Genomic DNA, 15,746 nt, shown 5'->3' with positions numbered 1-15,746 from the left:
CACCTTGGGCACAAATGCCTCGTCGTCGCACGACAACAACTGATGTACTCTTATAACTATCCACCCAGAAAGGTCCACGACACTCACCGTACAATTCCATTCCTAGTCACTTGTGTTAGCCAGAAGATTCGCTAGCCCCGTTGAGATATTGATGAGCGGTCAAGGGGAATTGGAATCCTGGTTTTCCTGGTGGCGAGACACATGGAAAAATAAAAAGACGAAAAAAAAAGCCCTCACCTCCATATCTAATGAGGTTCTTCTCCACATCTGTCAGGCGAACAGTCGATCATTTTCCCAATCTTGGGTGGAAGATAAGCGCAGGTGAACGGACACTTCACCATTTGGTAGGGCGGGGAAAGTAAATTTCATCCCTTCGTGCAGCAGCACTCGCTGCTGAAAAATAAGACTCTAAACAGACCATAGTGGTATCTACAGTTCATAGCTTCATATCATTTTCTCCCTAAATAATTATCCACGCCAAATTATCGTTATCAGAGGGAATAACAGCTGCATTGCAACGCCTGATGCCAGTCAAACACACCGGGTAACCTGGAAAATCATAATTATAGACCAGCAAGGGAACAAAAGAAAGAAGAGGAGGAAAAGCAAATAACAAACAAGGGGTTCACCTTATACCCCCATCTCCTTCTCTTTCCCGGAATCTGGGTCAAGGTAGGTTTCCTTCTCCGCCGCCTCGTACTCTCCAATGAGGTCCATGACCACAGCCCTGGCCTCATCAAACTCCCCAAATCCATCGCTGAATGGGGCCTCCTTCCTATACTGCTCGATGAAAGCGTTTCGCTTCCGCAGTCGATCGTACTGCTGGACGATCCGCTTGAACAACGTTGCCACCGATGTGTGGTTCGCCAGCATCAGCCCGCTGACACGGTGGGTGTTTTGAATGTACGGTGACTTTTTCGTCAGTGCAACCTGGATACTAGCTGGGCCCCAAGGAATGAAAGATGCCAATCGGCGCTCCCGGATACGGAGCAAGGACTTGTGCACGTCGGTGGGATCGGCTTCACCCTGGATAATGTTGAGAATACTAATATAGCAGCTTGATTTACTGGGGTTGATTGAAACCATGCGGTTCTTGGGTTGTAGTAGACGACGCATCACGTCAAGCACGGTCGTCTTGCGGACCGTCTTGGCTTGTTCAATATTGTCACCTGTAAATGGTGTGTAGGAGGTGATCAAGAAGTGACTGCGTGGCGTCGGGATAAGAGAAGCGATGATCCCGACCAGGTCATTGTGCATGTAACCAGGATAACGGAGGGTGGTAGTGGATGCAGACATAACAGTTGAAACCTATGATCAATTAGCTTGACACGAGCCCCTCTGAAGCTAAAGAGCACTCACAAGCTGATTCGTTTGCTGAAGCGAAGGCTGCAGCACATGAAGTCTGTCGGCAACGATCCTTGAAAGAGCTCCATTATCCAAAACCACCTAGACAGCTTTAGTCATTGTCACCAAGGCAGAGCTAATACAGCGTAAACTTACCACAGAGTCGGCGTTCTGTGTCAACCTCCTCATTGCAAGTATACTATTGTACGGATTGACCACAACATCTGCCGCTTGAGTATCCGGAAAGACGGAGTATGTTTGAATCAGCTTTTTAGGAAATCGATCATTCATCCGTTCCAAGATGAAACTTCCCATTCCAGACCCAGTACCTCCTGCAATCGAATGCAGAAACATGAATCCCTGTCACAATGTGAACATCAGCCATTGAGTTCCCATTGTACCCATTGTACCCATGTTGACCACTTCAGTCCTCCAGATTTCAAGTATTCCGAAAACATACCTCTAAGGAATCACTACCATCGGCTTCGCGGTCAATCATGTCGAAGATATCCTCTTGTACAGCCTCACCCGCGGAATACCCAGCACCCCAATTATTACCTGCGCCAACACCCTGTTGTCCCACGAAAAAGTTCTCAGGATTGTAGATGTTTCGATAGGGACCAGTTTGGATCGTATTGAGGACCTAAACCGCTAAACTCAGCTCATATCTTCGTCACGTCGTCGCAGGGGGTAGACTCGTACTCTGGGTTCTAGGTCCAGCAAGATCGCTCGGGGAATATACCGGGTATCATCACTCTAGAAAGCCCCCTCAGTTAGCATTCTACGCACGCGCAAGCACCATAGACCAAGACAGTTGAAGTAGCTCTCAATACCTGGTAGAAGAAGACATCCTTGCGATCACCGCCCTCGGTAGCAAATTCCTCCAAGTTCCCATCTTGACTTATTCCATGCTCCAGGCAAAGCTGTTGCCAGAATTGGCTGCCGACTATAACTTGTCAGCAGAGCTATACATCGCTCGAGGGAGTTCATCCGTTTGCCATCTCGTCGTCTCGACACAGCTATGACGGGTGTTCCGTGGGTGGTGTGCTATCGCGGATTCCATACCATTGTTGCCACATTGGCCGGCCTGAATTGTGATAATTTCTCTACTCGCCTTGTCAGTAACGGTCGCTAATGTCTCACAATTAGAGATAGAGAGCAGATCAGTCGGGTTATGGCACGTACCTGGGCATATTTGTGCTTGACCACTGCGAGTAGTCGAGGTTAGCGTACGCGTAGCGCGTTCCCGCGGGGAAACATTGGGTAACAATTAGAGTGGTGGAAGCCTCAGGTATACATCCATGCGGTGAACTATAAATGCCACGCTTCTTCACCAGAACCTCTTTAGCATTTAATATAGCTTATAAATGGTCCTTGAAAGTTACTAGATAGTATAAAGCTCTATGCTGATATTATACTACAATCGGTGGAAATGAGCATCCGCTTAGGAAGCTCTTTTGTGTCCCAAATGACAGTAACTTCTTCTATTAGGTTTCTAATGTCGCTGGATTTATTGACAGGCAGCTTAGCATATAGCAATAGTGAGCTAGAGGCCAACGCACGTACTACCCTACGTACCATTCCCAGTGTCTCCGTCATGAGAGTGAAAGCAAGGGTGTATTTATTTACGCCAGTGCAAGGGCTGTTCAACCGCACTCCTCATTTTAGTGCATACCATGTGACCGTTGTGTTTATATGGACTGTGTATCAAATCGCCTGCTTGTGAATCCCAGAATCGTGCAGTGCATAGACAGAAATCAAGGCAGCTAGAAGAATATAGACAGATGCTAAACATGAATGTTAACGAGCATAATATGATCCCGACTTTGTTCATAAAGTTCAACTTGAAACTCAACATCAAGAAACAAATTGCTCCCAATCACCGGCCGACTGTAATCCGAACAAGGAGCATTGACCTCATGATTCCCACAACTTGAAAGCTAATCATCCACAGACCTCAAAATCCTGCTTTGCACGCCGTAACCAGCATCCCGACGCCGGCAACCACACCGTCAACGATCCTCACACGACCTCCCTCTTGCTGACCATAAGCTTCAACACAGCCATCCCTCACTGCTTCCTCCATTCCAGCCATACCGGCGCAGCCCATACAGATTGCCGTAAGCGGGTGCGGAGCGGTCTGAATAAGCCTTCGTGTAGCCTCGCTGATCCTCGTTCGCACTTCCTCGGCTGGGGTGGTATGCAGTTCAACGGCTGTCAGACCGGTAGTCTCTACACCAGCGAAACGATTGGTCGACGAGGTCTTCTCATCAGAATGAACAAGGAATGCTTCAACAGCACGACTTAGTTCATCCCGCCAGATGCTGCCCGTAGAAATGATTCCGAACATTTCCTTGGATTGCGTTTTGTGCAGCCCCGGATCTCCAGTCATGTGAAACGAGCCAACCAATGACAGCGACATGAGGACACTCGCTTCGAAGATACCCGTAACGTACTTTCTCTTCGGTTTCAAGTCCACTGGCATAGCGGAACTTTCTAATTTTGATATGGCTTCCTTCAACATTCCAACGAGAGGATGGGCCGAATAGCATGCCACAAGAAATCCATCGTATTTAGGAATAAGGGGCTCCACAAAGGGCCTGCAATGCAATGCTGATGTAGCAGAGTCCTCGCCTGAGTTGATACTCGGCACGCCATTTATTGCACGTCCATCTTCGAGGGTGACTGACTCATTCGACGGAGCCGTCAAGTAGTCAAACTGAACATCTGCAAAACCGAGATTGCCCACTATAGGTTTCAATGCATCCGTCATGTGCGTGGATGTATTTGGGTTGATGATTAGGATACTCAGCCGACTTTTGCCTGATTCAGCCATTCTGGAAGACGCTTATGAAAATCTGATAGAGCAGTAAAACGAGGGGAGAGAATATGTCATTTCCTTTCTGAGTGACACTTAGAGGGGACAACCAAAAGGGTATAGACCAGCCGTGCCCCACCTTAGCTTCTCGGCATGGCGAGCTTAGCTACGGAGTTGGTATACGCAGTATCTTGAAAGTCTGATATCAACATCAACTTGCACATATGGGAAGCTCTATGAATTTGGGGATATATAGACAAACGGGTAGAAAAACGGTTGGAATAATAGTCCCACATGACTTTGAGAAAACACCTGCCACAATGTGTTTCGGTGACCTTAATAGGCGTTGCTTTGTAGAGACGAGCGAAAGAAATTGGTGCTTTACGGCTATGGTAAAGGAAATATATTTCCACAAGGCTGTTAAGATTACACGGCAGCCGTCTTAAGCCTCTAATAGCTCACCTACTACGAACATACTTATAATGATGTCGTTTGGTCAAGTTCGTATTTCAATTTTCGTCCATAGCGCCATCAAAATCAGGATTCAGGCGTGAAGAAAGATAGAAGGCTTCGATACAAGACATCTTCTCTTATGGGAATAGTACTAGCATCTAGACAAAGTCTCACTTCTATTTTCAGTTTTTTTTTTTTTTTTTTTTTTTTTACCGAATCACTCAATAGAGTAGTATAGAGTTGTCTCGTCACGCGAAGTTGTATTGGCGGGTAATGGAGGTCGTGGTAAAAACAGACCATTCTATATGTCCGTTTTAAATGCTTTTAAAGTCTCACTTCTATTTTTTTTTTTTTTTTTTTTTTTTTTTTGTTTACCCTAAGCCTCCAGGCCACAATCGCGGCCATCTTCTCCAGGCACCCACACCTTCCGAATCGGGTAGCCAGTCTTCCCTTCCAATATCTTTTAAAGGAACAATAATTTGTTACATCTCACTCATTTCCATAGTCTGAGTATCTTTGAACATAACAAAGGCCCATTGTCTGAATAAAGCTTGTTGAACTCTTCATGAACAAGCCCTTTGTACGGGCTCACCCATATAAAACGGCCCATCTTACATCAGAATCAACATTCTCCCAAACAACTATTCTCAGATCAGACTTACGAAACCCTTACTAAATTCTCTTTTATCTACACATAATACTTCGCTCTGATACGTCCCCAGGACATCTCTCCTACCACCACTGCCTTATAAGGCCAGAACCTCTCTCTAAAACCTAGATACTCCTATAACATTAAAAAAAATGGTTCTCAAACTCTGGCCCCTTATACTCTTCGCAACATATACACTCGCCGATGAGTGCAAATTCGACGATATGTTCACCAAATGCTACTGGGAAGGAACTGGTCCCTGGTGCGGAGCCAAAATCCGATTGGAGGCTAAAGGCAAATCTGGGTATACGTTTATGATATCGACGCAAAACGAGGACTTGAAAGACATTAAAGGTATTATTAGTGAAGACTGCTATAAGGCATATGGGACCACATGCTGGTTGGGTGGACATAAGAATTTATGGTGTTTGCCGATGTTCTAGGCTTGAGTGGATAGGTGTTTATAGTGGTAGGGAATTTGAGGCTGTGGAATGTGCTCGCCTTCTTGTGTTATTGGTTGGGTGTATGGTAGGTTAGGTGTTGTAGTGGCTTGTTGTTTTTGATGGTGGGATGGAGATACAGTTGGGGTGTATCCTTGGTCGACAGTATATGTGCAACAGCCTCAGCTACACCAAGAATGGGAACCAAGAATGAATTGCTAGAATATTTTATATAAAAAAGATCTAAAAGAGAGAATCGAAACTAGTATTAATACAAGATCCAAAAATAACAAGAATAGAAATGGAAAGACCATCCAGATAATGGTTGGCAGAAGTAAGAAAACGCAGCATCATGTTACGGTGCGCGACAAGAATGTAAGGGGTAAGAGAGTAAAGAAAAACTAAAAAGGGAAGAAATAAAGTAAGAGACTCAATATAGGAGTTGGTGCTCAAACTACAGGCTGAGCGCGGACCTGCAGCGCTCAATACCGAGCTGATTCACTAGGAACTCATTGGCAAACTGGCAGTTGGGGTCCTGGTGCTCCTGGATCTTCAGGAACTCCGGAAGCTTCGGGAAGACAGACACGGTGTGCTTGGGGTCATTGGGAGACATCTTGTTCCAGTGCGAGCGAGCATTGTACACAGAGCCGAACTCATTCTGGAAGTCGTAGGCAAACTGCTGGTTGTTGTACAAAGTATCCCAGTGGTTCACCTTTTGCATCCAGTCAATCTCGAGGACACCGAAGACACCACTGTTCTCGGAGCCGAGGTTGTAGGTGTTGGCTGGGGACATGTAAGAGTCATCGCCCTTGAGAGCACGGAACTGGAAGATCATCTTCTCATTCTCAAAGCCCTTCATCTTCGGGGTCTGTGCTTGCTGGTACTTGGTGTAGTTGACAGCGGCGTCCACGAAGTGCTCCATGGGGAAGAAGTGCTCAATCTCAGCGTAGAACTGGCTCGAGCAGATACCCTGAGGAGGGCATGATACTGCATCGCTTGTCTCATCGTAGCAAACATAGTCCTTGATGCAGTCACCACAGCCATTGGCGCAGTAGTTGAGGGTACAGTTGCGGACACCAGTGTAGTTGGTCGGTTCCCACCAGCTGGCGTAGAAAGTAGGCTCGATGACCCAGTCATCAGCCTTGGCGTCCCAGTTGAAGTGAGGTCCCCAAACAGTCATGCGGTCATGCTTCTTGTAGAGATCCGCAAGCTCAGTGTACAGCTTGGTGTAGTCGGTGGTGGCGTTCAGTACCTTGGTGGTCTTCTTCAGGAAATGAGTAGGCTGAACCTTGAGGGTGACTTCGGTGATCAGGCCGAGAGCACCGAGGTTGACACGGAACGCCTTCATTTCTTCAGCATTCTTGTGTGCGTCAATCGTACGGATCTCACCACGAGCATCAGCAACACGGAGAGAAACTACCTGCGTTGCCATATTGGTGATGTTCTGGCCCGTGCCGTGGGTACCGGTGCTAATAGCACCGACAATGTTCTGGACACGCATGGCACCGAGATAGTTGAAGGACAGGTTGTGCTTCTTAAGCTCATTCACTAGATCATAGACATCCCAGCCAGCACCGACGGTGACGGTCATGTCCTTGTTGATCTCAAGCTTCTTCAAGTTGGTGAGGCTGACGATGTGAGAAGTTTTGTTGGTGGCACCCTTGTTCATGCAGGTAGTCAAGTTTCCAAAACCGTGGCCATTACCGACAACCTTGATAAGGGATTGCTTAGGGAACTCCTTCTTCAGGAAGTTGGCAACACCGGTCTCATCCGCCGGCGCGATGAAGGTATCGGACTCACAGCCGACCTCATACTGCCAGTTGAACCAGCGATGTGCCGAACCAAATGTTGCATTTAGCAGCAACAACAAAAGAGGAAGCCGCATGCTTCCGAAGGCAACCATTTCGAACAGAAAGAACCTGTACCTAACAAAACACTTTGTCAACTCATGAAACTAAAAACGGTACTTAGCGGTTGGATTGGAAGATCTTCAGGTGACCGTACCTTTACCTGCCCGAGTTGGTAGAGAAGAGAATGTACTTTGTGTCCAGAGACTGATGTTTACAAGGTGCAGGAGGGAAAAGGCCTATTATATAGGCAAGATCTATAGTACTCTGCAGACATTGAAACATATTGTATACAGTGATCGGCAGGGTCATTCCCTTCTAGTGTTCTTTACGTCTCCACCCTCGGCAGGGCTTCCCCTGTCACAGGTAAACACGCCTAATTGCTTGGCTACAAGATTACAAAACTTTATTGTCTCATGTTGATATTCACCGGTATCTGTATCTGGTCGGCTCATTGCTTTGAAGAGGTTATGGAGCTGCCTGTTTTGACCGGAGAATTGAACTATGCCTCCCATCCAAGAAATCCCAGGCGACTGGAACTCCAATAAACCCACAGCACTAGGCATTCATTCTATAAAACTCATATGAAATGAGACACATACTATTAATACCCAGAGATAGCAGTAAAAGATAATATATATATTGAACTAGAATCGCAGACATATTGCAGAAGTAATGCATGTTAAAACTCTTGGCGACTTGAAAAGGGAGAGAGACGGTGTAGGATTGAGAATGAACCAGAAGAGGAGAAAGCCAACAAAAAAAGAAGAAATAAAATGGTAGCTTGGATGTCGATCAAAAAAGATCATCCTCCGTTTATGGGGTCTTCTCTTCTAACCCTAGTTCAAACCACCACGGAGGTATCACCAATCCCTTGCTCTCTGTGCATGTACCTTGTATATCGGTATGGCATTTTTGCGATTTTGTCATCCCATGATTGCCTATCAATGGATTGATCGACACTGTACATTGCCTACATGGACAGGAGGAAGGGTGCGCTCTACTGTCCTGGCTTTATGGAACCTCTCATGGGCCCCCGCCTGTGGATGGTGGCATTCCGGGATCTTCGGCTTCCTCAAGTATCTAGTGTGCGATTTTAGATGTTATGATCCTTAGCTATATACAAAATGACTTGATGGGAGCGATATTGGACACCCGCTGATCAATTGGAGGGACACTAGTAGAACAACTAGTTGAAATCATATGGTAGATTACTTGCTTTCAGAAAGCAATTGACGCACTAACCTCACTAAAGACTAAGAAGATAAATTTTCGAGGGGTAATTATCGATCATATATTACAGACTTTATACCAAAATGTAGTTTCCTAAGAAAGTGTGACAAAACACAGGAAAGAATGATATACACACAAGAATCGGAAAAGAGAATGAGAAAAGAGAAAAGACTCAGTGGAATGTAGACGCCCCCTCCCTCCTTCAAACGCATTTCTTAAATAAATCCCTCACAGTTGAATCACAACGGTACAAAAATGGGCCTATGAGTTCTTGGAGTAATCCGCAAGAATGGCATCAGCAACCTTGAGAGCCATACCATAGAAAATGGTCATGACGTGCGAAGACACTTGGGTTGGTGGGATGGACCCATCAATGACACGAAGGTTTTCAACATCATACACACGAGCGGCGGAGTCGACGACACCGCCCATTTCTCTGGCCATCATGGAGCAAGAGCTGACAGCGTGCCAATTGGCACGGAAGTTCTTCTTGACGTAGTCGGTCCATTGCTCCAGGGAAGCGTCATATGCCAAATTGTCACCTGGGATGCTCTCACCAGCAAAGTATTTCTTCATTTCACCGGCGTTGGAAAGCTCACGGGCAAGCTTCGAGGCGGCGGCCTGGCCGAGGATATCGAATTCGTTGAGGAAGAACTTGGGGTCATTGGCGTAGCGATTAAGGTAGGGGTCGCCATTGAGGATGTGCACGGAACCGCGAGTGAAGGGAATAAGGTCCCATAGATCAAAGTTGATCTTACCTTCAGTATCAAGGAAAAGTTCCGCGAAGGCAACGTCTTCATTCAGCAGCCAGTCGCGGTAGTTCTCGTATTGGATCTTGAGGGCTGTCACATTGTGGAAGCCACCATTGCGAACTGTTTCCTCTGCCCATTGGTCAAGCTTGGTGCTAAGAAGCTCCGTAGCCTTAGGAGTGTAGTCGCCAAAGGTCTCATTAAATGAGGCAAAGTAAACCGCTTGACCCTGTCCCGCGCCGGAAGCTTGAGCATGGGAGCGGACATTGGTAGTCGTCTGGTCCTGCATGTTGAGACCAACTGGGAGGTCAACAATCTGCTCAACACCGGCGGCACTAAGAACATCCTTCAAACCGATACCAGACCATTCCAGAATCAATGGAGAAATTGCAGATCCAGCTGCAAGCAAGACCTCATGCTTCGCATACACATTGAAGTTGACTTTTCTGTGGGTGCCGAAGTTCAGTCCAGTAGCCTTAGCTCCGGATTCAGTCTTGTTGAGCAGAACCTTTCCGACTTGTTGACCTGTTAAAACTTTTAGATTAGGGCGTTCGTGGTTCGGAAGAAGCCATTCACGTGCAGTGTCTGAACGAGTCTGGTCCTCATGCACAGCGTTGGGGATCATGGAGACACCACGAGGATGACCACAATGGAAATCTTGTTGTCTCGGAACACCACGCTCTGAAGCAGTGTTCATTAGGGCTTTCATGATAGGAGACCATGGCTTGCCGTTATCTCGAGGGCCTGCCTGAACAGTACCATTTGTTCCATGGCAAGCAGGATCGTAATAGTGACCGGCAGCAATTTGAGCTTCGTTTGGCGGGCGAGAGTTTTCAGCTTTCTTCATATATTCGAAGAGGCCCTCCCAGTTCCAACCCTCATTGCCAAAAACTTTCTCCCAAGAATCAATCTGGACTTTGTCTGGGCGAGTCCAGGAACCACCGTTGACCAAGGTCGAACCACCGAGGCCGTTTCCCGATCTGATCAACTCCGTGCGATTGTTGATCGCAAGGGGAACAGTTTGATAGGCTTGATCAACATCGGTACCAAAGATGTCACCATAGGCATTCAAATCCTCGACAATGCTCCCACAGTTGGATTCATAAAAACCCTTTTCAATAACCAGAACCTCAACGTTGGGGTTCTCTGTCAGCTTGGTCGCAACTGTTAGTCCAGTCAAGCCTCCTCCAGCAATGACATAATCAAAGGTCTTCTCGGAGACCTCCTTAGGGTCAGTAATAAGATTGGATTGCACATCAAAATGTTTATCAAGTGAGTAGTTCTGGGCCAAAGTCAGAGAGAAGAGAATGGAGCTGAAGATCGCAGACTTCATATTGAAAGAAAATGCATCAAGAAATGAAAGGAGGAAAGAAGCGAATGGATAAAAGAATGACTAAGTTGGACTTTTCTCAGATAGACCGTGCAGCAACTTGATTCCTTTACATGGAAAGTTGTCCTACGATCGCTATTTATGCGGAGGCCTAAAGATGCTCATTCCTGCTCATAGTTCCCTTAGTATAGCCTCATCTATTGACCACAGATCTTACCCTCACATGATAGATTGTCATTCCTCCCTAAAACTCCTTGGGAACCCTGCCAAGTTAATACCCAGGATTTTAGAGAGCTTAGAACAGACTGAATGATTCTACTAGAGTAAAAGTAGAATTACCACCATCTAACTCAAACACTAAACTGAAACTTAAAACACTAATCCAAGACACTGTTAAGCTAAAACATTTTACTCGTCTTGGCGCCAGGGGGTCGCGAGGCTTCAGCCCCAAGGGCCCATGTCCTAAGACCTTGACCGCTGCCTAGCAAACCACGTTTTGAGACGATTTTGTATCATGTATATACATTTTATAATAGCCATTTATCCTAAATTCTAAGAAATATATCCAAAGGACGCCACTAGCACCGAGGTAAATGTCAGCAACAGAAGGTAACTTCTTGATTGTTCAGGCTTGCGGCTTTGGGCATAATCTACCGTTGTTAGATGATAAGGTACTACTGATACCAATTTCCCTTAGTCTCTCGTGGAACAAGTTAGCGAACCACTATGACTGTCTACAGAGTATTTATGTACATCGGGTAAGGTATTTATATTCTCATTGTGTGAAGACGCACGATATTAGGTATGGCCTATGCACCATGTCTCTTGACAACCTGAACATTCAATTCACCAAAGTAATCCCGAAATGGGCATGGGCGCAGGAGCGTCGCGTGGAACAAGACCTCCGATTGTTTATGCGGAATGATAGTGGGATTGGCAAACATGGATCAACCGTCGCAATAAACAAGACTAGGGTTGGAAATCCCTACGTCGATCATCTCTTAGCGCCGCAGAGACTTTAGCAGTTCAAGTGGGACGCCAAGTCTCCAAGCGGGATTTAAAAACCCTTATCTTATCTGATCAATGCGATCAGCTTTGTGCTTTAGCATATCCATGAGGGAGGAATCATGTTTTTGGTTGATTATATGAACCAATTACATAAGAATATCTAGGACAAGATCGTCTGTTACTGTTGCATATATGTATCTTGATCTGTCATACCCTAGGTAGTGTCGCGAGACTTGCTTTGCGATCTCACCAAACAAAACAGTGTTCTTCGACTATTTGTAGGTTTATTAACGCGGATACTCTACTTTATATAGTGGAATGGTTTTGTTATCGGTGGGCAGCGTGGGCTATAATTTTCGTGGACATTGTACTGTCTGCCGTCATGAGTAAATTATCCATGCAGCAAGGGAGTGAGCACCCCAGTGAAATGTACGTTCGCTGACAGACAAGCATGGCGCTCGCTTTGAGATACTTAGTAAAGGTAATCACGGCAATATACAATGTCTAGTTAACTATCGGGCTTTTAAACTTTACGTATTAAAAATCACATAGTGGGGAACTTGGAGATCCAAAGACAGGGATCCCAGACGAACCCTTATTACTGTGATAGCGGCTAAAAGTGGAACTTCCAGGTCCATTGTGGCAAAGGAGTCACTGCATTATTGTCTCTTATTGGGCTATATATTCTAACCGACTGACAGGAATTATGGAGAGGAAAGGATGTACGAACACCCCCATCGTACCACCGCTATCTTTTAAGGTTCTTATCTCTGCAGTCTGGAAGATCTGCAGAACTTATTTGCTTATTTTATGCGTTATAATCCTCTAGGGTACATAGGTGTATTCGTTCATATACCCACCAAGGAGGCCCTCGCAGTGAGCGGTATTTCTTTTGCCTCAAAGGACTCGTTTACTAGTCATGGTTTTCATGCGTAATACTATACTAGATGAGCCTTCACCATTCAAATAACTAGAACATTGCTGGGCTTTTAGGCCAGTGAGGATCACGTCAGAACAGGCGTCGAAAATTACTAGGTGTGAGATACGTCCTTCATAATTGTAGAGAACGTTTGTGCCTCTCATATATGGGTGGTACTTAGCATTACTTAACATATTTACTGGAAGTTGGTGTTTGGTATGTATTCAGCTTATTGGCACTCAGTACCATTCTTTTGCCACATAATATATATCTACCAGGTTGTCTTTATTTTTAATCGCACATGCAGAACGTTTTGTCAGCAGGTTAACTGAATACGGCAAGATACACTATCAGTACTGTAACAAAAATACCTATATATATATATATATATATATATTTATTTATATTCAGAGACAACAGTAAAGAGGTCAATGATGTGTAGATATTTGGAAGTTTCGGAATGTTCCCGAGATCGAGTACCGAAGTATCACGTCATATAAATCTTATCTCCACTACAGTATTTCCAACATTTCCACCACTGTACCCCGCAATCACATTAACTGGACGAGATACTTCCCTAGCACTGTTTTTATTTCGCTCAATAGAAATTAAAAAAAATTAAAAAAAATTAAAAAAACCTCGTTTAAAGGTATGTTATGTTGCCTGCCGGTATGCTTATGTTCGACGTGACTAAGATAAAATCCAGCTACCCCGCAGAAACCCTGTTATTTCTCGACAATGCCTTTGGTCGCGCAAAATCCCCTGCCAAGGGCCCTTCTTGGTCTTATGACATTCGGCCCCGATGAGTCTAAGGGCGCTCGGATCACGTCTCTCGAAGAATTCAACAAGTGTCTGGACTATTTCCAACAGCAGGGATTCAATGAAATCGACACTGCCAGGATTTACGTCGGCGGGGCGCAGGAGGCCTTTACAGCTCAGGCGAAATGGAAAGAACGTGGGTTAACTCTGGCAACGAAGTGGTATCCTCACAACCCGGGCGAACACAAACCCAGTGTTCTCCGTGAGAAGCTCGAGCTTTCTCTGAAAGAGCTGGGAACAAACCAGGTCGACATATTCTATCTTCATGCTCCTGATCGGTCAGTTCCTTTTGCTGAGACTCTCGAGGAGGTCAACAAGCTCCATAAAGAGGGAAAATTTGTCCAACTGGGTCTGAGTAATTACACGGCATTTGAGGTCGCAGAAATTGTTACCCTCTGTGCTGAGAGAGGCTGGGTGCGACCGACAATATATCAAGCTATGTATAACGCCATCAGTGAGTTGACCTCATACCAATGGACTCTAGAGCCGGTTTCCCTCTCGTTGAACGGTATTGACCGGTGTCACCGTAGCACGTTCGATTGAGACCGAGCTAGTCCCCGCCTGCAAACGTTATGGCATTGATATCGTAGTCTATAACCCCCTTGCTGGTGGTATCCTATCTGGTAAGTATAAGACAAAAGATATCCCTGATGAGGGAAGATACAGCGACAAATCCACCACTGGCGTACCGTACCGCAAACGCTATTTTAGGGATGCAACATTTGATGCACTGCGAGTCATCGAGCCTGTTGTCGAGAAGCATGGCCTGACACTCCCAGAGACTGCGATTCGCTGGATTCACCATCACTCGGCTCTGAACATGAAAGACAATGGTCGCGACGGAATTATCGTCGGTGTGAGCAGCTTCGCGCAGCTGGAAAGTAACCTCAAAGACGTCCAAAAAGGCATTCTACCTGAGGAGGTTGTTGAAGCGCTGGATAAGGCGTGGTTAATCGCTAAGCCAACTGCTCCGGACTATTGGCACCTCGATCTGAAATACACCTATAACACCCAGCAGGCCCTGTTTGGCCCAAAGTCCACAGCATAGTGTACCTTGCTCATAGCTCTCTCTCTCTCTCACACACGCGCTTGATTGGTGTTACAGTGACGTGCCTTAGTCGTTTACTTTTGGCGTGCAGTGTAGAATACTAGTTCTAGAATGCAAAGGAACTGAAATCGGCCCAATAAATAACGTCGCAAAGTCTTTCCAGCCTCCACGCCAACTTTCACGCCAGGTCTTCAGCTCCACAGTATGATTCTAGGTCGTAGTATGGGTAAAGGGCTGGACTTAGCCCCTGCAACATGTGAAAGGATACTTGCATACTGAGATTTCTCGACTGGGAACTCTAACGATCCTCGAGGTCACGAGGTGAGTACATATCTCCGCCTGCAAGAGTGGCGGGCATATTGCGGACATTAGCAGTTCTATACCTCAATCCAAACGAATATGGAGGAAAAAATAATAGCGTCAATAGTATGTCATTAGCTCAGTCCCCTTACATTCTCCCAAGTTCCAGATCTGTGAAATGTGACCTCTTTTCCTGCCACCAAGTAGTAATTATCTCTTCCACCTGAACTGCGTGCATGGTCCTTGCGCAAAATGCTCGGCTACTACCTCGCTCTCCTCTAGAATTCCAATCAAATTCGCAGAGGCTCAATTTTTGCCAGTGACTTGGTCTAATTTTGCCTGCCTGGTTTTCCTCGCATACTGCATGGCCTGGAAAGCACATTCTTGTCTCCCCCTTGCGGGAGGTAGTGAACAACCTCTCGATTCGAATTGATGCAAGGAAGATGGTTGAAGTAACGTGGGGAATGTGACAATCTACAAATGTCGAACCAGACAATTCGACCGATTGGCCATCTGCAGCTCTTCCAGATAAGTAACTGTTGGTAAGGATCATATGTAACACATTGTGCAGGATGCTAACAATAGGATTAACTGCAAGGCATCGTACGCCGTGACACTTGTCGAGGTCATGGCCACTCTTTTGATGATTATGAAGAGCTTGACCAATTGAACAGAAGATATGATTCAATACTGTAAGCCTAGGCTAGCCTGGATGCCACGAAGTGCTCCTCTGGATTTCCATTTCTCTCCACTCGCAAAACGTGCTTTAGGAAAAATGCCGCAGTGACA

The 15,746-nt window shown here is 45.9% G+C and overlaps 4 protein-coding genes across 4 annotated transcripts; 1 reads left to right on the top strand and 3 right to left on the bottom strand.

Moving 5' to 3' along the window:
* Positions 1 to 630: 630 nt before the first annotated feature.
* Positions 631 to 4,180, bottom strand: BDV38DRAFT_267267 (gamma-tubulin mipA; the record flags this gene model as incomplete). Its single annotated transcript, XM_032056559.1, has 7 exons — positions 631 to 1,308; positions 1,360 to 1,446; positions 1,501 to 1,704; positions 1,805 to 1,987; positions 2,047 to 2,100; positions 2,178 to 2,290; positions 3,442 to 4,180. 7 exons carry the CDS (start codon positions 4,178 to 4,180, stop codon positions 631 to 633), a joined length of 2,058 nt encoding a protein of 685 aa, XP_031919364.1.
* Positions 4,181 to 6,158: 1,978 nt separating this feature from the next.
* Positions 6,159 to 7,607, bottom strand: BDV38DRAFT_277326 (uncharacterized protein; the record flags this gene model as incomplete). The annotated part of the gene is made up of 1 exon (XM_032058458.1): positions 6,159 to 7,607. The coding sequence occupies one exon, from the start codon at positions 7,605 to 7,607 to the stop codon at positions 6,159 to 6,161; it is 1,449 nt and encodes a 482-aa protein (XP_031919363.1).
* A 1,438-nt stretch (positions 7,608 to 9,045) lies between these two features.
* On the bottom strand, positions 9,046 to 10,866 carry BDV38DRAFT_291998 (GMC family oxidoreductase; the record flags this gene model as incomplete). Its single annotated transcript, XM_032061896.1, has 1 exon — positions 9,046 to 10,866. The coding sequence occupies one exon, from the start codon at positions 10,864 to 10,866 to the stop codon at positions 9,046 to 9,048; it is 1,821 nt and encodes a 606-aa protein (XP_031919362.1).
* A 2,628-nt stretch (positions 10,867 to 13,494) lies between these two features.
* BDV38DRAFT_233315 (aldo/keto reductase family protein) lies at positions 13,495 to 14,897 on the top strand. The gene is made up of 2 exons (XM_032053118.1): positions 13,495 to 14,063; positions 14,140 to 14,897. The coding sequence occupies exons 1-2, from the start codon at positions 13,529 to 13,531 to the stop codon at positions 14,655 to 14,657; spliced, it is 1,053 nt and encodes a 350-aa protein (XP_031919361.1). The 5' UTR covers positions 13,495 to 13,528; the 3' UTR covers positions 14,658 to 14,897.
* Positions 14,898 to 15,746: the final 849 nt, after the last annotated feature.

The sequence above is a fragment of the Aspergillus pseudotamarii genome (genome assembly GCF_009193445.1).
Source record: "Aspergillus pseudotamarii strain CBS 117625 unplaced genomic scaffold BDV38scaffold_2, whole genome shotgun sequence".
Taxonomy (NCBI): domain Eukaryota; kingdom Fungi; phylum Ascomycota; class Eurotiomycetes; order Eurotiales; family Aspergillaceae; genus Aspergillus; species Aspergillus pseudotamarii.
The sequence above is the reverse complement of the archived record's forward strand: the minus strand, read 5'-3'. Positions and strand labels throughout refer to the sequence as shown.

What these genes read in the sequence shown, in the direction of transcription:
- BDV38DRAFT_233315 (XM_032053118.1), top strand. Translation starts at nt 13,529, where the DNA reads ATGCCTTTGGTCGCGCAAAATCCCCTGCCAAGGGCCCTTCTTGGTCTT. An exon ending in AGCTATGTATAACGCCATCA is followed by an intron (nt 14,064 to 14,139) that starts GTGAGTTGACCT and finishes GTGTCACCGTAG; the next exon opens with CACGTTCGATTGAGACCGAG.